This window comes from Amblyomma americanum, chromosome 4 (genome assembly GCF_052857255.1).
Source record: "Amblyomma americanum isolate KBUSLIRL-KWMA chromosome 4, ASM5285725v1, whole genome shotgun sequence".
NCBI classification, from domain to species: Eukaryota; Metazoa; Arthropoda; class Arachnida; order Ixodida; family Ixodidae; genus Amblyomma; species Amblyomma americanum.
Genome location: NC_135500.1, coordinates 92,105,735 through 92,131,138, shown reverse-complemented (window position 1 = coordinate 92,131,138; position 25,404 = coordinate 92,105,735). Strand labels below are relative to the sequence as shown.

The 25,404-nt window shown below is 44.0% G+C and overlaps 1 protein-coding gene across 1 annotated transcript in view; it reads right to left on the bottom strand.

Annotated features, from left to right (window-relative positions):
* Positions 1–25,404, bottom strand: part of LOC144128121 (cell adhesion molecule Dscam1-like) — a 252,505-nt gene that overhangs the window by 47,024 nt on the left and 180,077 nt on the right. Inside the window, exons 8-9 of the mRNA XM_077661207.1 lie at positions 16,673–16,850; positions 15,657–15,886 (exon numbers count right to left, since the gene is read on the bottom strand). Coding sequence (XP_077517333.1) covers positions 15,657–15,886; positions 16,673–16,850 — 408 coding nt within the window. The remainder of the gene's footprint in view (positions 1–15,656; positions 15,887–16,672; positions 16,851–25,404) is intronic.

The following is a 25,404-nucleotide window of genomic DNA, read 5'->3' as shown; positions in this document are numbered from 1 at the left end:
AAAGTGCATGAAGACGGCAACTGCGCCTTTGTACCGTACACTAAAGACGTCGCGTGGGTTCACTTTGTTACTAGGAAACTAGATGTATATTTCTACACTCTGTGAGATCTTCCCGCATTCAGAGCATCGAAAAAAAAAAACAATGTTTCTGCCAACGCCGACTTAAACGCAACCGTTTGGCCAGAATGAAATACGTTAAGGTCTTCTTAAATTTAAATGAACTGAAGATTGTTTTCTCTTTAAGTGCAGTCATAGGGAGAGAGAAGTGGCTTCGGAGAAAGAAAAGAAAGAAAATTTCCCTAAATGCGACAAAGATAGAGTAGCCATGCACAAAAATTTACGTCTTTCGATTTTTAAAACGCGAGTAGCAGCGCAGCGTGCAGGATACAAGTGAAGTCCGTCGGGTGGTGGAGTTTAAAGCACTGGTGCGCTTGGCTTGGATGAAGTGGACGCTGCAGACTGCTTACAATACTAGACTGAAGAATTTTATTTCATGATTTACGAAACTTACATACAAGTGTCGAACTGATCTGACAGGTCTTTGTTCCGCTGTACAAGCACTTGCTCTTCTCAGGCTTTTGTCAGAAAGTTAAACTCGAAGACCTCAGTCAAAATTCTCCAATGCTCTATATGTGAAAAATGAATAAAGGTTCTGAATTGCGACATCATAACGGTAGGGGACACCTCAGCCCGGAGATTGACTTGTTCCCATGAATACCTTTAAGAGTACTCTCAGTGGAGAATTACCGTAATAATTACCCAATGATAAGCACCAAAAAAACTGATAAAAAAGATTACTCTCTGTTTTTCTTGGCCACAAAGCATGCTGGCCTTAATTCGCATGTATGTCGTAACAAGCCGATCATTCCTCTGCACTTTCGCGCTCAACAGCTCACTGGTGACTCTGATCCGGCAGTCTTTCTGTCATAGGTAGCATAACAGCAATATCGCAAAGCTGCAACTCTCAGAATTCGATCACATTTCAAGTGGCACTCCCGTATTAGGCGACGTTCCCCGCCAGCAACTACGGTCCAAGGTGGCGCTGTTCAAGACTGAAAGGTTGACGTTACACACAAAATAAATGCGCTCGAGAACATTAACTTAAACAGCAGCCGCCGTAGCTAAGCTGGAAGTGCACTACACGCGAAATGCGAAGGTAGTGGTTATGGGTCCCACCGGCGTAAAAGTGGTTGTCATTTCTTTCACTTTTTAAACGCTTATCTTTCAGGCTAAAATTCACTACTGTAGCGATTTTAAAGTGCTTAACGCCACAAATAAATAAAGAAATAAAATATTTCCCGGCTCTTTTATTGGTTCTAGTTACTGCTGGTTCCTTCATATGTATTTTCTGGTCTTCGTGCCTCCCCATAGGTTCAGCCTCCCTTTGACTTTACGCGAAAATATAGTGCAATGAAGAATGACGGAAAGTGATTTTTTGTCCTTCTTCTGATTAGAATTTGTTAACAGTCTTCAAGTTTATTCAAACGCCTCTGCACAGTAATAAAGGACAACCAGTTTTATGTGGCTGAAAATTGCGAGCACTTTGGCCGCCAAGGCGCCGTAAGGAAAGCAAGACTACACTTCTTGAAAAAGAAGTTTCTTCTTATGAATGTTCTGGGCTCCCCATGTTCAAAAAAGCAGGATTGAATGATACCTGCCTAGAAGTCTCGAACAAACCCAACAGCCGAGAGCAACTGTGGTCAACTTGCTCGGCTTTGGAGTAACATGCTCTGCTTTCCTTGCTCGGGTTAGAAAAGCCGAGGTTGCAATAGTTTTGTTACCATCATATATCTCGCCTTTCTTCCGTTAATATCAGGTAATTCGCAGATATTCATGAAATTTTAACGACATTCCGAGGTGATACTTGGCCGCTCAGCATAGTTTTCGAGAATTGCCGCGGGAAGCGGAGACGAGTCTTCAAAAACTGTGCTTTATTCTTTTTGACTCATTAGCAGTGCAAAATAAGAATAACTAATGCATCGCACGTGCGCTGCTATGTAGGGTGTACTGTTCATCACGTCTGACAAAATTAGTGCTTTGCTGGATTCGAGTAAAAATCAAACACTGAAATGTTACTGTGATCAGCTTATAGGGTTAACCACATCCTGGTCTCAAATGATCCATACCGACAGCGACTAAATGCAAAAAACCCCTTGTACTGAGAAATATGCGCTCGTTATAGAAACACAGTTCGTAGAATGTTACTTGAAGGCATAAGTACTGGCCTTCATTGCTCAAATGTTGTCCCTGTCTTTAAAATTGAATAAACATAACTTAATAATTTAAAGTTAAAAACATTGCCACAAATTGGCATATGGCGCGTTCACACTTGGACTTTCGGCGGCGAGAGCGAGCGGAATCCGCTGCCGTGGCAGAGATTCCACCGAAATTCTCAGCGGAAAGTCCGATCGGTCCAGGACCGAATTCTGCCACCGGAAAAAAAATTCCCCGAATTTCGCCAGCCAATAGGAAGGCGAGTACCCGCGGCGACAAACATGGCGGCGCCCTTCGATGCAGGACGCCTTGCTTCGGACTGAATTCGTCGCTGTTACTGCTCTCTTCAGCGCGCTCACTGGCCATAAAAGAGCCGGTGGTCTTTCGCTTCGTCTCATCTCGCCCGTCAGAAAACGTGTGATTGAAAAATTTTGCTTCATTTTTTTTTATTTTGGGCGACGATTCTTCCCCTTTTAGGCTTATGATGGGCGTCGGTTTGTTGGAAACAGTGGTTCTCCTCCTATCCACCAGATGGCGACACTAGGCTAAACATATTGTTTAAAAAGTTAGAATGATAAAAATGGCGTAACGTCCGGCAAAATAGCCGCACTTAGCGTACGTAAGCGTGCATACGGTTTTGGTACGTAGACAGCATCGATTAACCTCTTGCCATAACTGTGTACGCCGTGGGCAGACGACACAGAGACGATGAGCGGAGACGCGGTGGACGGGAAGTGTGAACGAGGCAGCATTTCGGCGGCCGCGGATTCCGGTCGCTCTCGCCGCCGAATGTCCAAGTGTCAACTCGCCCTTAGTGTGATGGTTATAAGAAACCCACTCAAAATAAGGTCCGCAGCCTGATTTTGAACATTACTTTGCCACACAACTACATTTTTTACAGTTAAGAGTGCTGTTAAACATTAAAACACCGAGCTGTAGTGATATATGAAGCGTCAAATGAAAACTGCGTTCGCTGACGCAGACAGGAAATGTCAGCAAGAAATGCTTGGGAAGAACGATGCAGTACATTTTATAACGAGCTTGAGATACTGTTCAACGTGCTCTGTGAACACATAGCAGGCTGTTCAGTGCTCTCGAGGCATTCGCGGATTGCGCATGATTAACCTCACACAAGAGCAGCCCTCCGCAGCTCTCACTCTTAGTGTTTAAACGAATTCTCATGACATGAGGAACCTCTTGTTGTTGATCGTGATTTCAGCTTCTTTCTTTCTTAAACTGAACTGACGCCGTTATCCTGATAAAGCCTAACCCACGAATGCTCTTAACATTCATGCTCTACGTATAGTGCGAACCTCTTCGCTCAAGCTTCATACATTCTTGTCGGTGAGTCAAAACTACTTTCCAATTCTGCCCGGCTTGTTTGATTTCTTATATATTAACGTTTTTTTCTGTAGGTGTCGACTTAAGCAAACCACTCAAACGTTGAAGAGAAATTAAAGGTGGAAACAATTAGAAACATCTGCTGTAAGCACTCCTAATTTGATCTTAAATTCCTTTACCGCTCTGGATGAAGGAATAATTTTTTGTTCTCCATACACGCCATGTAAGGAGGATCAGCCGGATTTTATGAATTAGATATTATGGTATTAAGGTTACAAAAACGAACAGAAATACAAGTTGTACGGTGCTTTTTCCCATCTTTTCGTTCGGCCGCAACTGGACGACGATACCGCATTAGCGAGCCCCTAATTTACATCCACAAGCAAAAAGTGCCGAGAAGAGCTTTTCCCCCTCGCAGAAAAGCAAAGAGCGCGAAGGAGTACTGCGCTCATAAGTCGCTCATTACTTCCCAGAATCCATCATACACGGGAAAGAGACTTCGAGGCGTTTAAGCAGCGTGAACTAAAACCCCGGTCGACTGCTAATGACCCGCGCGATCAAGCTGGAAAGGAGCCGGACGCTGCGAGGAACTGAAGCAATCGCCTCATTAGTGACGGCCAAGTGAATGCTTTGGGGCGGGGAGGGGGAAGAAGTTGCAGTAAAGGTGCTTCCGAAATCACGCTGCGTAGCTGACAGGCGTCGCGTAAAAAGGAGACTTGGGGGCGAACGGACGCAGAAAATTTGTTCGTGGACTAAGTGCCAGATGTATCATGTAATCAATGAACCATGGATAAACGTATTTATTAAAACAAGCAAAAGGAAGATCCGGGAAGAAAGCTCTCGTCTATTTTTTCTTTTCTGATAGGAAACGCAGGGCTAACGCCCAAGCATCAGCCGTAACGAGTAAATAGTAAATCCTGAAGCAAGGTCACATTTTACTCGCGATGACAGCTGGCACCATGTATCGCTAAAGAACTGTGCTGAATCAACTAATGTGAGAAAAAGCAGAGCTTTATTTTTTTTTTTTCGGGTAGTGGAAGAGGTGAGAGTAGGCCATAAAAAGTAAAAAAAAATGCAATGCCATAACCTTTCTTTCGCGCAGTTTCTCCTTTCCTGCTAATATCGAGTGCAGATAAATCCAGGTAAACAAAATAATGGACCCCCTTAGAAGCACGACAAGTACCCGCTAGCTTCGTTTTAATAAATCCAAAACGTTTCAATTTCTAGCGACCTGCGCCTAGAATACAAACAGCGCTTAACGAACTTCTAGCAAGCAAAGCGTGAGCATGCATGTGGAGGGATACAGGATTAACAGGATTAAAATCCGTGCTCCCAATGCCGTGCTATGCTTTCCACGAGCGAGGTGATAAGCCCAAAAAAAACTTTTGATGAAACAAGCCTCAAAGTTCCATACTCGCACAGACTGTCTAGAATGCTCCTGCATTGTAAAAGTTGGTGTCCTTGGCAGCAGGTGACTTCTTAGCCCTCTTAGCAACTTGAACAAGCATAAACTCCTCTTCTGGAGGTGCGGGAATGGCATTTTCCTGTGAGCCAGTCAGCCCGAGCTTGCGCTCCATTGCTAAAACCGCGCGATGCGATTTGCGAACTCTCGACGCTTGCAGTTCTGCAGTTTTCGCGGACACAAATCGTGTTTTCAGGTGAGCTTGAATAGTGTGACGTTCACTGGGCGAACAGTCAACACTGCGATGAGCGGCAAGGACGGCCGCCGGTGCATCCGCGGCAGCGAGCGTGCGCCCGCGTTGCGGCTCCGTCGAAGCGCCGGAACTCGTCGATGGCATGTGACTGCCTTCACTGGCGGTTGTTGGCTGCGAAGACATCTCGGCGTTGAACGACTCACCGTGGAAGCGCGTCTCATGCTCTGCAGGCTGCAAGCCCACTCCGTGAACTGTGCTGGACGAACTTGCGACGGGACGCTCGCGTATGGCGGGACGCTCGCGTACGGCGAGACTCACTGGCATGTCGATCGTCACCGGTGAAGTAACACTGCGCCCGCGCTTCAACGGCGAAAGATCATGGTTCGTCTCACTATCGCTGGCTGGTGCTCGACTCGGCGCAAGATCCCACAGCACGTTGGGCGAGAGATCGCACAGCACGTTGGGCGCGTACTCCGCAGATTCTGAACGGACGCTCGGCTCGGCCGAACCACCTGCTGACAATCGCCGCTTCTTCCATGCTGTGACGGGCTTGCGTTTCCGCTTCACGTAGGCATGCTTCGTCCGGTACTTCTTTTCGAACGTGCGCGGATCCATTGCACGTGGTCGAAGTCCTCGAAACACAAGAGAAGGAAAGGCCAGAAAGGCTTCCCAGCAACGGACGAAAGCAGACGCTCCTTGCCTCAGCCGCCATCATGCCGCGGCGTCGGCCAATGAGGAGACGCCTTACAACGCGCCGCGGCGCAGAGCCAATCGGGGCGCGGCAGCCATTGGCTGCTCCGTGCTGCCATCCTCCGGTTTTTATTTTTTTGTGCGCTTGCTGGCTGGCAGGGGAGGAAGGGAAGGGCTGGGACAAAGAGTCAAAGAGTAGGGCTTTCCAATGATACCAAAATGGCGGCGCTCCGTGGTGGGAAATTCGAGCGGTCGCGCCTTGAACTTCGCGGCTTTTTCGAGATTTCGGGCGGATGTGTGGACATCGGCACCGACAAATATATTTATTTTTAGTGCTTAGAGTTTGTTTTTCGGTGAAATATTTCAGTACAAGATAGAAATAATGCTGTAGTTTCTGAAAAGTGTACTTTTCAAAAATCGATTTTTTTCGCGAAAATCGCGATCTGATCCCCGCTTCCCCCCTTAAATTTATAATGCAGAAAAAAAGACGCAAACATTGCTATTATGAATCGGTTTTTTGGTTCACTAAATATTTGTCATATAAAAGCATTGCTGCTTGTGCAAAAGAATATAAGTTGACTGCAATAGGAGGGTCTACAAAGCACGCGGTAAGCTGACAGCGTTTGTCAACTTTATTCAATCGGATGCAGAGTCCTCTGATAACTGTAATGCCAGAGCCCTCTGTCGTTATGAAACAAACACCACATATTATCGCTAAAGAACAGGCAGTAACCATGGGTCAGTGTTTACAAAGTACTATCACTGTTTATTATCAACTTTAAATTATAATTAATAATGAATGCTTCATTGTACAGTGAAATTGGCAAAATTAAAAGCCATGAACAACGTAACACCTGTGCAGTCTTGAATGTTGAAATCATTCAATAATCTTAAGAAACGGAACATTTTTTACTAATGGAGGGGTTATTAACCTTTTTTTTCATGCCAAGTCTGGCGATGTGGATTACTGCTGTAGTGCAACTGTTTTCTTAATAAAATTGTTTCGCACTATTCAAAAATCATGTGGTTAACTCATCATTTTAACAAACATTTCACTCAACTGGCGTATCTTCAGCAGCTGCTTGGATTTCGTTTCAAAGAATGATGAGAATGAATCTTGTCTCGACACCGTGTTTCTGACTCCCAGTCGACTTTCATATTTCCTATACGAAACGGCTCTCGGAATAGTTCTGAGGAACCCTTTGGTTCCTTACAGCATGTTCTGGCCTCCAAAGTACCTGATTCCGTCCAAGCCTTACCCTCTCTTTCTCTTACCTTATTTATTTCGGTACTAATCGTACTGTAAATGATCAAAGCTGGCTGTTTCATATGCCATCAGTAATTAATAATCCGACATCTGCAGTTTCATTTCGCCTCCCATCTTGATGCCCTTCTTTAATTCCATGTAAGGCCAGAAGCGATGAAACGAAACCTATTGAGTTATTGCGAATCTTTCGGAAACTAATAATTACTGCTCCCCGATGCCGAATATTAGGAAAGCTTGGTTTGGCGCGCCAACTTTGGTCTCGTACAAGAACAGCAGGAGATGTCGTTTGAGGAGCGGTCGAGAGGTCAGCGGAAGAAACATATCACAGCTTTTTTTTTTCCCACTAAGCTAAAAAAGGACAAAACAAAAGGTTATAATTGGAAAGATAACCAACCGGAGAGGGCACGATAGTGTACAAGAGAGAGCTGCCCACGAACACGCTATTCAAGTGAGAGCCGACGCTTGCACGCAAAAATGGCATATACCTCACTTTACCGAAATACTTTCGGAAAGGGCGTCCTGGAAGCTCCCCAACAGCCACTGGAGAACCATGCTTTTTGCAAGGTAGGCCGCCTCCCAGGAGCCCAAGAGAGTATCCGCGATAAGTACATTGCGGGAATCTAGTTGAGTGACATCCCCTGAAAGCGTTATTTTCCAGTCAACCGTTAAGCTTCAGTTTTGACGTCACACGCACCAAAAGCTGTCTCTACAATTTTCAGACAAATAGATGCCCAATTTGCTTTCTCAGCAGTACACGGCAGACTGCAACGGGAGTACGATGCATATTAGAATGAATACCTCTTACAACTGTGCTTTGTGCAGGCAGCATTTCTACTATCCGTATTAAGTCGTAATTAAGCTTTTCTTGGCTCATGACTGGCGTGGATGGAAGTCTGTGGATGGAAGTTGTCCGCTCGAACTGTCACTCATAAGTTGTATGGTAAATAAAATAAAAATATGGAAGTTGACTAAGCAATACTTCATACGCAACATATAATACAATAAAAAACCGCAAATTAAAAATAAAAAAGACACATATAAAAAGTAAAGAAAATAAAAATCGCAAATAAATAAAATTACAAATACAAATAAACGAAAAAGAAAAGGAAACAATAAAATTTTTAAAGAGTAAAAAAAATTAAAATTGGAGGGAGAAAGACGACAGGGAAATTTTTCCCCATTTCCGCGCTTAAGCAGATGCAAGTGCAATCCTGTAACATTTTATGTGTGTGACGGATGCGGTGCAGTGGAAACACTAGAACATCTGCTCCTTCGCTGCTCCGCGTTCGCCGATGCTCGTCGCGATATGCTCGCGGCCTATAGGGCGCAGGGCATACTACCAGACTCCATCAAGACGCTATTGTGGCCGCAGGGCAGTGCGCGCACTCGTGAGCGAACTTTGGTGAGCCTCTGTGCATTCCTCGAACACACGGGCTTGACGTCCCGTCTGTTCTCCGTCAGGTAGTTACACGCAGTGACCGAACGCTCCGCGAGTTCTACCTTGAACGATTAATAACTGGACGCCCCACTCCAGTTGTAACCTACACAGTGCTGTGCGCGTGTGTGATTTAATTCCTCTAAAATGAACTAATCACGCGCACAACCTGGACACATTACTTATTGTGTAAATAGTTTGTACATATTACTTCTCCCCCTGTCCTCTATTCCTGTTCCCTCACCTCTTTCATTTCATTTCTCCATTCTGCCTGCTGTCCTTTATTTCCGCTGCCCCAGCTCAGGTGCTTCAGTATAGATGGCAGATGCCGGGGCTAGCAAAAATCTTTTCCTTCCTTTTTACTATTATTTTTAATAAAACCACTTCCACCACCACCACATTTTATGTTTGTAGACACTCCCTCAGACTTTCAAGCGCGAGTAGAAGCCAAGCCTAGATTTTTCAAGCCCAGTGTTCCTGTATCATATAGTAAAACACTTATGTTTACATCAAAATCTAGCGCCATCAGTCAGCTTCCAGTACTGGGCTTCGCGTTAGCAATACGCATATTTTCATTTCTAAGCATCATAAAACTGTCAACATGCGCATGCATGTTAATAATCAAGGCGCATTCGAGCCCTTCCGAGCTGTTAAACATGATTACTCATATTGTTCCAGCGCACGCAGTGCCTAATTATGAGGCCCGTGCTAGAAAAACTAGCCACCCTGTATACGCAATGCCTTATGACCTCGACCGCACCAGAAGCTTGGAAGAATGCAAACATGATCGTAATTCACAAGAAAGGAGACGCCAAGGACTTGCAAAATTACAGACCGATCAGCTTACTATACGTTGCCTAAAAGGTATTTACTGAGGTATTCGTCAATAGCGTCAGGGCATCCTTAGACTTTAATCAACCAAATGATTAGGCAGGCTTTCGTGGCAGATATTCTAACATATATCATATTCACACTATCAATCAGGTGATAGAGAAATAATGCAAACATGATCGTAATTCACAAGAAAGGAGACGCTAAGGACTTGCAAAATTACACACCGATCAGCGTACTATACGTTGTCTAAAAGGTATTTACTGAGGTATTCGCCAATATCGTCAGGGCATCCTTAGACTTTAATCAACCAAATGATTAGGCAGGCTTTCGTGACAGATATTCTAACATATATCATATTCACACTATCAATCAGGTGATAGAGAAATGAGCAGAATATAACCAACCTTTATATATACCTTTCATTGATTACGATAAAGCATTCGACTCAGTGGAAACCACCTAAGTCATACAGGCATTGCGTAATCAGGGTGTAGAAGAGCCTGACCTCAAAATACCGGAGCATATATATAGGAACTGCACAGCTACCATAGCCCTCCATAAAGTCAGCAATAGAATGACAATAAGGAAGGGCGTCAGGCAAGGAGACACGATCTCGCCAATGCCAAGAGAAAGTAAGCGCAGAAGGGGGCGGCAGAAGGTTAGGTGGCCGAGTGAGATTAAGAAGTTTGCAGGCATAGGGTGGGTGCAGCTGGCAAAGGATCGGTTTAGGGAGAGGCCTTTGCCCTGCAGTGGATGTAGTCAGGCTGATGATGGTGATGCTGATGGTGATGAAGGCCACGAGGAAGCACAGGTGTTTACTAAAAGCTCAAAATTTACGCTGAATTTTGAATGTTCACTGCCCTGTGGCAAGTGGTGCCTAAATAATCTGACGGCTTGCTACAGTGTGGAAATTTGTAGGAAGCTCTGCATTCTCAATTTCATTTTCTATTTTCATATTTTTACAAGTCTCTATCACAAATCTGAAAATATTAGAATGTTGACACAGGCTGGGTGCGCACTCCTGAAATAATGGACGATTTGCTGCAAACAAGAGTCTAATTTTGTCATATTTCGCTCTGTGCTGCTTTCATTTCGTAGTGACGCCAGTTATGACAAAAGCGAGGAAAAATGATGGGTGATAAACATGCAATGAAGGGCTTGACCGGTCTAGTCGCAGCGCCATTGCATTCAGTACGGCCGTGTCACAGCGACCATGAAGCGCCAGTTCACCGCACAAGCGTCGCAGTGTCTTTTCGGAGACGGGAATAGCCCCGATAAACCTCGCCATACTTATCAAAACCCGTCATTGAACTCCTCCATTCTTCGGCGTCGACGTGGTTCCGAAAGTGCGGAGCGGGCGTCGAGCGCGTTAATTAGTAGACACCTTTACCATGCCATGTACCGCGTTAGCGTTACCGTTACGGGAATATCGGCAGCCCGCACCACCACCAGTCCGCACGCACTCATTGGTCCCGTTGCGGCATTCCGGGTGCAGCCAATGGGTACCTGGAGCTATCTGGTACCCTCAAGGCGAGTTGCGCATGCGCATTGGCTGCGCGCGAGCTCGTGGTACTCCGGTACCGGTAGCGGTAACGCGGTACATGGTATACTTAAAGGTGTTTAATGTTAGCCAGTGGTATCCTGGACGTGTTTGTTCCACGACCAGCACAACACCGCCACCTCCATGACCTACTTCGCGGTTGTAACAAACGTGGGAGGGGACTTATAGAATATAAAATAAAAGAAGGTTACAAAATACGATAACCAATTTTTTTGCTTAAGGCTGTGATTTAAGCAAGCTGGTACTGATTATTTATTGGTGAGTGGTTTCTTAGATACCAACGCAGAGTAAGAGCATCATGTGATTTTTCGCAATCATAATTTCACAACCGAACTAGCGACAACAGGCATTTTATTCAGTGTTAAAATTCTAATAATGTTAGAAATTTCATCCGGCATTCAAGTTAGGACGGCGGAAGGGTATGAGAGGTAGGTTATGAAATGCTATTCCGGGCACTTCGACTAACCTGCTGCTTTCACTGTCATAGCGACTTGCCCTTTACCGTCTCATCAACGAAAGTAAGAAATCTTCGCGCTCTTTCGTCTTTTTGTCTTTTCTGTGTGCTTCTTTTTTCCGTGCTGTTTGATTCTGTGCACAGGGCCTTTGTATAGTTTTGTCAGAAATATGCAATTGCGAGAGCAGGAACACTTCATAAAACATATCTCTTGAAATATAGTACCTGACGGCTTCCTCCCGAGCCATTCTGCCCTTTGCCCTGAAATAAATGCGTGGCGCCGATTTTAAATGAAAAGTTTTCCCTCACTTATTCTGCTTAACTCATCCATAAACTTTCTACCGATCCCAGCTTGCAGAATAGCCAGGGGAGAGTGTTTTTATTATTCTTCTTCCTCACATGTAATTTCCGGTACAAACGCATCAGTGGAAAGAGGAAACAAGAGAACGCCGTTTCGCTGTTGGAAACAAATGTTGGCGACGTGTTCTTTTAGCCATTTTAATCATTTAGCCTGAAAAAGTAAAAAAAAGAAAAACCTGAAGCAAAAGGGGCGCGAGTCAGTGAAAAACAACAGAACGTCGATCACAACAATGTGTTTGGCAGGTCGGGGTAGCAGCTGACGATTATAGAGGGCAAAAGAGTATTTGAAGCTATTTTGGTATTTTCTGGGTACACGTCTTCAATCATGCCTTACTGACCGTTTTCTAGCGGTTCTTCTAGACTGGTTCACTGTTAGAATAGAACCAAGGAAGGAATTGTCATAATCACACGAAAGGAAAATAAAGATACAACTTCTTCTTTGACCTCTCCACACTGTTCACGAAATCGGCGAGGTTATTTGCTAAAAGTGAGACATAGTGAGAAGAATGTGCTGAAGTTTTGGAGCTCTCACAAAACGCCACTTGATGCCAACGAATTTTATAAGAAATGGCGCTGTAGATCAGGCAAAAGTTTGGCGAAGAGATTTTATCTCGATGTTCTCCCTTGCAGCCAACTTGACGTGAGCACATGCCAAGCTGACTTCAAACTGCTGGCTACATGTGTTACTTTCGGCAAACACAAAAACTTTGCTTTGTTCGTCCAACGGCGTTGAGCAATTTGGGAGCACAGGGAATTCGATCAATCACGCGCATTCTGTACTAGTCGGGTCAAATTCAAACATGAACAGTAATGAACTAAACTTCACGACAACGCACCAGGAGAGTGAGCAATTGCAGGGAAGTGAACGTGTATATAATAACAAGAATAAATCTCGTTGCTTCCTATACATGAGCCGAAAAAGGAAAATACTGTGCTTTTTTTTCATATCCGGTTTCGAGTTTGATTCCGTCTTTATAGTGCAGACACTCTGTGCCTTGCCACTTTTTACTAATTTCAGAGCTTGTGCTTTTTTTAAACCTACAATTCTCTTCTTTATGAAAGGCAAACAGCCAATTTGCACACAATGTAATAAATATGGGCCTTTCTCTCCTGAAGACGAAAATCACTCTTCGATATCATACGCCAAGTTGTAAAGTAGATAGAAAACAGAGATTAATGTGCTTGTAACACGTAACTATAAATGAATCATTGATCCAAAAGTCAACCAAAATTCTTTACATATTGGAGGGGCTTGTACGTCAACCATCATATAGCTTGAGTTCTCTGCAGCATCTTCATGTCTTTGTTGCTTAGCATAGATGAAGCTGAAGGAAGAAATGATCCTTAATATCTTATGGTACGCGAACGCTCATTGTACAGCTAATTCTCATCTGAACGGGTGCTTAGGTTAAGCGCTGAGATGCGATGTAAGAGACAGAACATTGCGAATGATTTCGAAATATATCGTTTCGTAATTTATTATTTACCAGTATTTGCTCTCATGCAGTAACAACCGTAATGCGACATGCATTGCTCACTAGCTGTAAAACGGCGGCGGTTAATAGTAGCTCTCCCAGAAAGTTTTGACCATGAAGCTTAATTTATTAGCTGCTGGAGCGGTGTTTCTCGATTAATAACCGGAACAGCGACCACTTTGTCATCCGAACTACAATGGAAAAGTGCGCACGTAATGGAAAGCGCCTTTCCTATAAATGTTTTGTCTAAATTGCAAGTGTGTATTCAGTTTAAACAAGCTCATTGATATTAATTACCACGTGCTGAGTAAAATGTAAAAAAAAAATTTTTAAATAGTTAAAATTCCGTAAAAAAAAGACGAGAACATGAACGACTCAACAACAGCCAAAAAGATGCCGTAGATGAGCAGACTTGGACGCAGTTTTAATTCGACGAACGGAAGTGGCTTACCGTTTGAGACTTACAAGCCATCAAACTGCTCTCCGAATACTCGTGACGATTGTATGCGCGCTGAGTAGACCATCTGCTAGGCAGCTTTTTTAGGGAAGGTGTTTTTAAGAAAGTAGAATTGTATTCTGCAACCCTGCAGTGATGCGATTCGTCAAAGTAACGATATTTCTCATTAAGAAAGATTTTAATGAAAGATTTCGACACGAAATACTAATAATATTCAGTTACCGCCAGTCTGCCCTACACGTTCAAAAGAAATGGCCACAACGGTAAGCCGTCCACTTCATATGAATTAATTCTTTTCACAAGGAGCAAAAAGCAGCTGATGTCGGATCCGGTATTGTGTTTCCGGGTTGGAGATATAAGAAAAACAAGGGCTAAGCAGCTCAGACTGTGGCAGTCTGTATGCGCGAATTAGGGCGTAGATGATCAGCATGCGGCAAAAAATGAACGGCAATGCATAGTGATTACAAACAGAGGGCTGAGAATTCAGTTTTTATATATTAATTTGTTTCTGCTCCTGACGGGCACTATCTTGCTGTCATAAAACAGGACTCAGTTCATCTTACATACTCTCTCTATGTCGCTCGTCCACTTGCACTGGAATGGTAAACAGCAAGGCTTGGCCGCTCGAGATTGAATGAAATGAAAGGCATTTTAAAGTAGCTCGTCACTTTTGTTTGTTCAAAGGCAGCTTCTCGTCGGGAGCCTATTTTTCTTCTTAATACTTTTAAAATAATGTAGCTTCATGCACAACCACTTTGAAAAATGTTTTCCAGCCACGCTTTGCGTCGTATCTTATTTGTCCACAGAAGCGTGGTTTGGTGACCGCAAATCCAACGAGTATATGAGTGTCGTCCTCTTCTGCCAAATACTTAAATTTTTCTCTGCTCTAAAACCACATTCCAATGGTGCATGACGGGACGACGAGCCAAAAATAATTATTCACGCAGTCACGAACTGTTGGCTGCATTAAATAAATTAGCGGAGCTAAGCTTACCCACAGTGTTGGTATGTAAACATTACCTTTACTTATCATGCGTTGCTATTTCTGTGTTCCTAGGGGTTTCAAATTTTTACTGATCATGTATAGTGCCTTGTTTCCCTGTTTTTGCTTGTCCCCTTTTAAATTTTATCTTGATGATTTGCCGCCCCCTTACACAATGCCCTACGGGCCTGTAAGGTATTTCAAATACATAAATAAATATTGCATCAATCAGCGATAGCTGATTCGCATTAGCAAGTGAGAGGTCTAGAGTGATAAAACACTTCCTTACAGCTTCCTCACTGCTGTCCGCAACTATGCCGGGAACGCAGGAGACGAATTTTCTCTCTGTACCAATGCAGTTGTCTGGAAAACGCGCTGACAGCATCGACGTAGCGCTCCAGCGCCACAACATGGCACGGCTGTGCAAGAAGTTTGGGTTAGTGGCTAGGTCGACTGATACGAAGATACTGGTGTGATTGGTTACTGCCCCTCTCTAATTCACAACGGCCAATTCAAAAACCGCACCGCGGAAACTGCCGCGCCACTCTCCAGTGGCACCTCCGCACTCTAACCGCCGCTACGGCCAGGTGGCGGGCAAGAAGGAGAGCAATAATGCTTTTGCAACCATGTCGCCGCGGGAAGCGTGAGGCGTGCGGAAAGAGCGTGCGGCACGAACACCCCGTGGAGTAGATCAAATACGCAACGCAGTCAGTGAACAAGTTGCGTCGCAGGCCTCAAACGCCGCTGAGAGGACCAGCTTCGCTGACGTCAATGAAGTTTGTCTCAGGAGGCACCTCATAAAGGATTAGTCACACAGCTGAGACTGAAAATTATCAATGCGTCCTGAAGGCTGTTGTAAGGCAATTCCGGTGGTTACGCTCAAATACTGCTCTGCGTTAACATCCAAAGAAGATATACCAGGCGCACTCGCCTTTCTGCCAGACGATGCTCTGAATGGGGTACCCAGCGACGGAGCAGTGCAATATCATGGGTCTCCCTGCCAGGGCCGTCACGTTGTCCATAGGCCGCACCAGAGGCCTCCCGAGGACGTTCAGCCGGGCCGAGTGCGACACGCGCCCGACGCCGTTGCGAGCCACGCACGTGTACAGGCCTCCGTCCTCCACCCGCACTCCAGTAAGATTTACGTAGCTGTGCACCAAGCTGTTTCGGCCGACATGCGAGAGAAAAAAAGTGCGGCGAAAACTACTTGACACCTATTTTTTATTTTTTTTTTTTGCTGCGAGAACTAACACAGGTTACGGTGCGGACGCAGTCACCGATCCTTTGGCATTTGCCACGGAAAAGCTGTCAATGTGGCAAAAGTCATAGCTGCTCGATTCTTAAATAATCGCACTAATTCTGGACAGCGTTCTCGCGTTAGCGTAACCGAAGCTTGGCTGCTGTCTTTGAGATCTTAGGTTGCACTGCAAACAATTAAGAGGGAAGCCTTGCTGGCAGCGTGCACAGCCCATGTCCGAGATCACCAATGGGTGGGCTCACGTTATACTGACGCAAATAGTGCTTCCCGCTAGACGGCTAAGTGCATTAACATAACAGATACAATTCTTACGCAATGACTTTTTAAAGTGATGGTCTCGCGTGGTGAATACCTTCGGGGATGACACGTGGCACTAACGTTTGAAATGCGAAAAGACTTCCATCTTAATGGAAGTATGAGCAAGAGAGTGCTTTCAATTTTATTTTTAGCTGATTACAGTGCCGCGTTTGACTCAATTTTCAAGTAATTCTAGGCGCCGCTCACATGTAAACCTAAACATCGTAATGCGTCCTTTTCTATAAAGAAGCTGGCTGCGAATAAAACGTAAAAGATAGCGGCTGTTACTCGTTTGTTCACATCGGAAATTAAGGGATCGTTCGGACGATGCATGATGAGTTAGGATTAACCAAACAAAAATGATATTTCAAAATTCGATTGCGCTATCGTACCGTTCTCCGCTAACGTAGTCGCCAATCCTGACGTGGTAGTGCTCTGGCACCGGTGCACCGTCCAGGGACCAGGTGATCTGCGGTAGGGGGTTCCCTGAAGCCGAGCACCTGAGAGAGGTGCTGCTCCCGGGCCGCACCTGGCGCTCTGCAAACACGTGCTGCAGCACCGGGGCGTCTTCTGTGATCATAAAATACAGGAGAGAAAGAGAGAGAGAGGGAGGTGCTCTCAAGTACTGCCCAGTATTTTACCACAAAAGTAGATGGATTAGTGTATAGTTTGGCCACAATTTGTAGCGAAGGACATGAGGCCGTAATATATCTCAACTTAGCCTTCAGCAAAAATATAATTCATCAAAGAAAGATAAAAAACAACTTAACTACGCAGATGCGAAAAATAGTGCGTGCATCTGCCGTACAAATGCACGCACACCGAGTTCCCAGTAAATCTAATGTCGTTTTTCGACACTTCAGACATGGCACATGCCCCCGAAGGTATATTGGCCTGGGTTTGGTGAGGAATGCCAGAGAAAATTATTTAATTGATTGTGAGGTGAAAGCGGCATTTAGGCATGTATGAGCAGCAGTTAAATGAACCAGAAAAAAATGCGAAATGAAAGCTGGCGAGTTATGTCGAGTCGACCGTCTTCATTTTCGTCTACAAACTTGCTCTCTTCATTTTCTTTCTCTTATAGTAAACTTACCTATTTAACATCGGAAGCTCATCCTTATATTTAAGCGGCCATGCAGGCTATTTTTGGTAGTGAGCGCACCTTAGCGCTTTTAAAAACATTTCAGGTTTATAAGTTCATCCACAAGAAGCTCAACTCTTATCGCTACCTAACTTGAGGGAGAGGTTGCCAAGAGGTTACTAAACGCGGGATCGCACCCGCGTCTTTCCGTTTAGCAGCCGAGTGCCTTTACTACTAAGAAACCGCGGCGGCTCATTTGAGCTTGGAAGAATACGAAAATAAAGGCGAGAAAGAAGAAGTAGACGATGAAAAAGGTAAGCTGACAGAATGCAGACATTTTTTTAGCCAATCAGTTGGAATGCATTGCTGAAGTAGTTTTAAACACATCGTGTGGCTTATTTACCTTCCTTTAATTTTATACATAGCGACTATTCTCCCCATTGGGAGTCGCTTGTGCCTCGTAGATCAAAGAAAGGGCAATTCTAAAAAAAACCAAGAGCGCATACTTCAGCAGCAGGGTACTAAAATAATGATTCTGCAGCTGACTTAAATAAAATGGACCCGGCTTTCACAATATTCTAGTCCTTTTCTGAATCGCCAGAATTCTGTGTTGCACATCGGTTATCTTTAGAGCTTGTTAGGTACAATTTTCTTCAAAGGAATCTCCACTAATGAGCCACCAACCAAGACCTTAAAGAAACGCTCTGACCTTTGAAAGGGTCAGCGGACATCTTGAACTGAGGCTATTTTGGGCGACGCAGAGGCTCCATACGCATGTGAGGCACTACAATGGGACACAGAACGAGGGATGCAACCGACTGCGCGAGGTTAACAATGATGGCTGGAGCTGGAAAGGAAACACTGCATTAAGAATTATAAGGAACGAGGAAGGGTAAAGAGTAAAACAGTATTTAAAGTCCCAACAAATAACTTAGGGATCCACGGCAGAGAAAAGATAGGAGGATGACGTTCTTGATAATATGAAACAAAAAAAAAACAAAGTCTAGACAAGGGCTTCGTTCGCTTAGGGACTGTGGAGAAGTTTATAACAGAACATGGCACAGAACTACAGAGGCAGGTTTCGTATAATTATTAGAAGCAGCAAGCGCTCAATCAACATGACCTTAAAATGCAAAAAAAGTCCCAGCTCATTCATTGCCGACAAACGCGTAAAAAACTATCAGCAAGAGAGAAATTCTGGCGTTCAGTGCTAATAAAATACTGAATTAGTAGGTGACGAATGCCTAGCACCCCTGTCAAGCACCAGTCAGGTTTCAGTTACAAGACATCGGAGGTGCAGCAGTGGGTCTCGAACGAACTCATAACCATTTCCCAATTGCTGTAGCGGCGGCCGCATCACGCTTTAGCTGTTCTGCGGATTTGTTTTTGTTATTGGGCTCTACTGCAGTGACATAGGCCCACAGTGGGAGATCCGCCAGGGTGCCTTGCACGTTCAAACAGTAGTGAGAGACATACTGACGCAAATAAGGTAGATGTCGCTGAAGTTTTGTGTTGAAGGGAATAGTATTGAACATTATAACTAACAAAGGAATCTCCCAGACATAATATTGTAATTATAAACATAAGCGCAAACTGGTTTTCGTACACATTTCGTGGCACTTGCCACAAAGAAGAGAGGAACCATAATAGAAAGGGGAAACCTTAATTGTGCGAGGAGAGTGTCCAGATGAGCTTTCGGCAGAGAAACAAACCGCCGATAGAAGAGAAAGTGAATAAGTGATTCAATTATATGAGATGATTCAAAAAGGTTCGATACAAAAAAAAACCCGAAAAGCACAAGTTGAGATTTATTTGTGGTATTCCGCACCGCCAGAGGGCCATGAAGACCTCCTATAGCGTGAACTGCGTAAGCGGGCACTCCAAAAGAACGCCAAATGCAGAAAATCTGCTGTAGCAAGGACACTTTCATTACTGCAGGAGTGCAGTTGGAGGAAGCGTTGAAAGCGGGATATTGTACAAAGCGTAGTGTCTCGAAAAAATGGCACCAGTGATCCGCAAAAGCAAGACATTGCTAAAAAATCAGCCATTACATCAGAAGGAATGCCCAATGTATAGTTACCTAGTAAAAATACACTTCTTTTATATGTGGTGGACTGAGAAATCTTAGAGAAAGGCTCAAAAGAGTGTCCCTCGAGCCATCGAGAGCTGTCAGGAGAAGCTAGCAACAAGAATAATGAGCTGATTAACATTGCAAAGAATCTTTTTTGTAAGGCCAACTCAATCGCTAGAAATTCGGCAACAAATATAGGCGTATAATCAGGCGCAAATATAAATATTTTGACGCCCCTGCAAATCACACGGCACCGTGTTCATGGAAAAACGCTCAACCATCATGTACTTCCAGATTAGTTACACTGGTGCTCAGTGTTACCGAGACGACGACGTTTGGCTTGTAGTGATGTCTTGCCCCCCCCCCCCCCCCCCCCCCCCCCCCATTCTTTAAAGCGCTTCCGTGCTTTACTGGAGAGCCTTGCCACTTGGCGGCGATATTGACGCTAATCCCGGACCTACGACCAAGGCTCAGGAAGACAAGCTTGACTATCTGGCCGAGGTAGTTACGCTTCTAGACGCTGGACATATGAATATCCTCGAATCTGTTAACAAAGTTTTAAGTATTCATATTGCGCTTAAAACTGCCTTGGAATTCCTAAGCAAGTGCGTCCAGGAGCTTCAGCCAAAGTTCGAATCGTTGTCAAATGTCCCAGTCATCAGGAATGTTGATCAAGGAAAGTGCAAAACTCAGGAAAAAATTGACGACCTTGAAAACCGCTCCCGAAGATCGAATGTAGTCTTCTTTGGTATCCAGGATGCTGACGAGTCTGGAAACTGGTAGGCCTCGGAACATCTCATTAGAGACTTGTACTGAGAAGTTTGGTGGCACTTCTTCCTCCATCGCCAGAGCCCATCGGCTGTGTCGCTTTTCGTCTGACAAATGTCGTCTTATAATTGCTAACTTTTATAACGACAAGGAAGTAGAGGCAGTAATGAGCAAGGGCTTCAAGCTAGAGAACGAAAATTTTAGCATTTAGCGGGACTATTCGGAGGCCGTCCGTGTAAATGTCGTAAGCTTCTGCAGTTTGGTAGGACAATTAAAAAAGAAGACGACCGTGTGCGTGTGGTTTTCAATAAGCTTTTTACCATTGATAATATGTACGAGTGGGACAATCATGCTAATCACGCTGTATGCGTCACACGGCGCCGCGCGCAATGACATCCCTCACGTCGTCATTCGCTCAACACTTTTCTGCATTCTTCGTGATGCAAACGTCCATCTGCTCGTTTGAAATAATGTTTCTTTTCTGTACACTAACAACCGAAGTCTCTTTCCGAAGAGCGTCGCGCTTTCATTAGTGATTGATTTCTGCTTAGCGTCACTGGTAGCTCTTACTGAAACGTGGCTTAATGATACCTTTAATGATGATTGTATTTTAGTTCATGGGTCATTCTTCAATTTTTTTTACGTGTGATAGGGGCTCTCGTATAGGAGGCGGCGTCATTCTCGCTATCAAAAAAAAAACTAATGGTTGTACCAGTCACCGTTACGTCATTTCTTGAGAGCGTTTTAGTGTCAGTGCGGTGCCCTGCAACTAACATAATATTTGGTGTTTTTTATTGTCTTCCTGACCTAGTATGTGGATTCTTGGAAGAAGTTTCTGGAATTCTGAGTGAGGTTTGTACGCGCTTTCCTAACATTCAGTTGATCATCTTTGGCGATTTTAAATTCCCAAGCATTAACTGGCTCTCATTATCCGCCTCTCCAAGTGACACTGAAGCTTATGCTTTTTTTCATTCGTGTCTTGATTTTTCATTAACGCAGCTCGTTCGTCCGCATACGCGATCCACAGATAGTACTGTTAACATTTTGAACCTTGTGTTGACAACGAATTCAGACATCTGCTCCGACTTAAATCATCTGAACGGACTTTCTGATCATTACATTAAAACCAGCAATCTTTCCTGCTCTTTTAATGAAAAGGAGGTAAGAACCAAACAAATCCGGTGCTACAACAAAGGAAACTATGAAAATATTAACAAACTGAAATTTTCTCTGGAGTTCCTGGATGATTATTTATCTCGTTCTATCGAAGATAACTGGTGACTTTTCAAAGATACCCTCACAAATCTTATCGCTACCTTTATTCCAGTAGTTTCCATCAAAGAGAACAAATGTGCACTTCGGTTCAATAAACAGCTTCGCCGCCTGAACAATAAAACGGAGCACCTTTACATGCAGGCTCTTAAGAAGGATCTTTCCATCGTGTGTAACAAGCGCAAGGAATGCGACAAGCTTCACCAAACGTCCCTCAAGGCAACTAGACGCCACTTTTTCAGCAAGGACTTATCACCTATGCTAGCAAATAACTTTAGCCGATTATGTAAAGTGATAAACCCAAATAACAATCCTGATATGATTCTTACTGATAATGATATCATTTTAGTTCCTAAATCCCAGTGTCCCCGGCGATTTAATGACGCTTTCTGTTCCGTATTCGCTGACGAAGAGGTCTCGTCACCGCCTGGCTTAAATAATCCTTCCAACATATCAATGTGCGAAATATTACCAATTCAAACTAGTATTTTATGCCTACTAAATAACCTTAAGATTTCTACCAGTTCTGACCAACATGGTTTCAATAATCAGACACTTAAAAGCACTTCGCACTCCATTTGTTCAATGATGACCACCTTGTTCAATCAGTTCAATCCGGTCTCATATCTTATGACAAGCGTGTTGCCAAAGGGATAACCATCTTCAAATCGGGTAATTGTTCTTCTCCGCTTAATTACCGCCCTATCTCACTAACCAACACTTTCTGCATGCTTATTCAACACGTCATTCACAGTCAAATTTTTAAGTACCTGGAAAGCAACAACCTTGTTTACAAATACCAGCATGGTTTTCGCAAAGGCTTTTTTTGTGATTCACAGCTTGCAGGATTCGTTCATAATTTGCATTCATCCATCGATTCTGGCTGTCAAAGTGATGCCATTTTTTCTCAATTTTCGAAAGCATTTGATCGTGTTGCTCATCATAGGCTTATGAGAAAAATAACTAAGTAGAATATTCACCCCGCTGTCATTACTTGGACTCCAGACTTCTTCAGTTTGCCTCCACTAACAACTGCAATGCACTTACTCTAATGTCGCTTCTGGGGTGCCGCAGGGAAGCGTTCTTGGTCCCCTCCTCTTTTTATATATAATAATGATTTACCTAACTCTGTGTCTTCTTGAGCTAGGCTCTTTTCCAATGACTGCATAATATATCGTAACATTGTTTCTACCACTGAGCAAAATGTTCGCATACTGACCTCGATGCAATAACCGCGTGGTGAACATCTTGGCTTATGCCACTTAATACTTCTAAAACAAAGCTTATATCTTTCACTCGCAATTCTCGCATTCCCAAAATGTATTTTCTAAATAACGATTCTGTCGAACTTGCAATTACTGACAAGTACCTCGGAGTTTACCTGAAATCAGACTTAACACGGCTTAACCACTTTAATCTAACTTTAGCATCCGCCAACCGCTCACTCAGCCTACTTAAGCATAACCTCACACTAGCTCCACCGCGCCCAAAAAAACTTGAGTTCATCGCACTCATTTGTCTGGAGATTGAATATGCATCAACCATCTGTGATCCTGACCAAGCCTATCTCGTAGCTAATATTGAGTCCTTGCAGAACTCTGATGCGTGTTTTATTTTTCAGCCTATTCATATACTGCCAGCGTCACTGTCCTAAAAAATCGCGCCGAATTATAAGACGTCTTACCCCCAAAGACTATCACGACTAGCGCTTTTTCATAAACTTTATCACCATCCATCGCTTCTCCACTATTTTTTTCAATCACCATCTGCCTTCTTTGCGCTGCTCGACAATGCGCAAAAAATTAAACGCATCGCGTGTAGTTCGTCTGCCTTTGCGAAGTCATTCACACTGCGCCTTATGATAGAGTGCAACCATTTTTAGCGCACATAGAAAGTCAATCTAACGCCTCCACATTGCTTGCTCTCATCCGCACCGACGTTGGCATTTGAAGCGTTTGAAATGTTTTTTTTTCTGTTGCTGTACATTTGCGTTTACGTCTGTTCTTTTCGTGTCTAATACGTACACTGTAGTATCTTTCATTTGCGTTTTGCTTAATTGTTTCTTTCAAAGCTACTATTTGTATTACACTGTTTTCTATCGGCTGCTCCTTTATTCACTTCCTGGTGGTTAATTATTTTTTCATGTTATACCTAGCCTGTTTATTGTTCCTTTGTTAATCATGTTCCTTGTACATGTTTTTTACACTTACCCCCCCCCCCCCCCCCAAATATGCAATATCCTCAAGGGAGGGCCTTTAGGGGTATGCTGAATGAACACAATAAATGAATAAACTTCAGTCAAGTGTCTTGGAATAGATGTCACTAGCCGCCGTTTCATTTTGCTGGGAGGCATCTGTGAAAACTGCAGTATGTGAGAATAATGTTCGAAAATTCCTCTATAATCCTGATTAACACATTTTCATTTCTTAAGAAGGTGCAGCGAAAGTGAACACCAGCATAACACAGCAGGTTACGAACTTCTATTACAGATATGATTGTGACTGAGATTTTCGACAGTAGAGAATTTGTGAGCACAATCTGTGCGACCTTATACCTAGGCTAACCAAAACTAGAAAAAAACGAGTTGTTTCTCGTAAATATAGGGCTCGCCAATGCAGAAATAAGTTCTAAGGATTTCAGAAAAGTTCGCACAGCTAGAGGTTGAAACCATGAGTTTAAATACGGTATCCGCGCCTCCAAGAGTAGCACAGCACTTGCCACTGTTTTCGAAGTCCATGTGAAGTCTATCGAAAAGAAACAAAGGCACGTGCAGCCACACAACACAGCATCATAATGCTTTGAGGCCGTACATCACAGGATCACTTTGACTTTCAACATCGACCTTCAAGTCACTGCCGCCTCAGATCACCCAAGCACATTATGCTTCGCCCTCTGAAGTGCGATTCCTTCAGTATTTGCCAGTCATGGTGCTACAGTAACGTAATGAATGTTTCTGCTGTCGATCTGTAGGAAACGCGATGCTTCAGTGCTGCATGCATGTAATTTTGGCATACGAGCCCCACAGTTACCAATGGTAGAACATTAGGGATGACTGCACATACGTAATGCTCGCTATTCTCTGGTAACAGCAGCTGGCTGCTAAGAATGCAATCAGCGATTATTTGGACGGCGTTACTATGTTTACTAGCACTAAAATATAGCGCACTTTTAACGCATATAGTGGTAAACTGAATATTTGCGTCAAGGCCGCTTTTACATTGCCTGTTACATCCAGCGAGGACATGAAAAGTGCTGAAGATAAGAGAAGAGCTTTTCTTTAGCCAGCAGTATTCCTATGCGGTTATGCCTGACTGCCCTGGTTTTACGTCTTAAAGTGAAGAAAAGTTTAAATGATCGGTCATGTTACAGCAGAGTCTGTAAGCTTGTTTAGCCAACAGAAGGCGCTTAGGAATTACGCTACACAAAGCCTGCCTGTTGTAGACGCTCGGCAAAGAGTTATCTCTAAAGCACCAGAGAAAGTAAGGCCGCAAATAGAAATCCCAATTTATTCATTGTTTGCTCAAACAGGACCAACGACCTAGGCTGCATTAAGTCTAGGTCACAACACACAAGACTACAACTTTTCGAATATGGTAGCCTTTCGCAGAGCACTCCGCACTAAAAAAGTACCATGAATACAGACTAGCAAGCTGCTACAAGCATATTGATTAAAGCTACCTGCAACAGGCGAGACTATGTGCCATAAACACAGCTTTAAATGAGCGCTATGGCAAGTATCGACCACTGCATTTCATATATATCTGAGGCCGCCGCGGTGGCTGAGTGGTTATGGCGCTCGGCTGCTGGCCCGAAACACGTGGGTTTGATCCCGACCGCGGCGGTCCAATTTCGATGCAGGCGAAATTCTAGAGGCCCGTGTACTGTGCGATGTCAGTGCATGTTAAAGAACCCCAGGTGGTCGAAATTTCCGG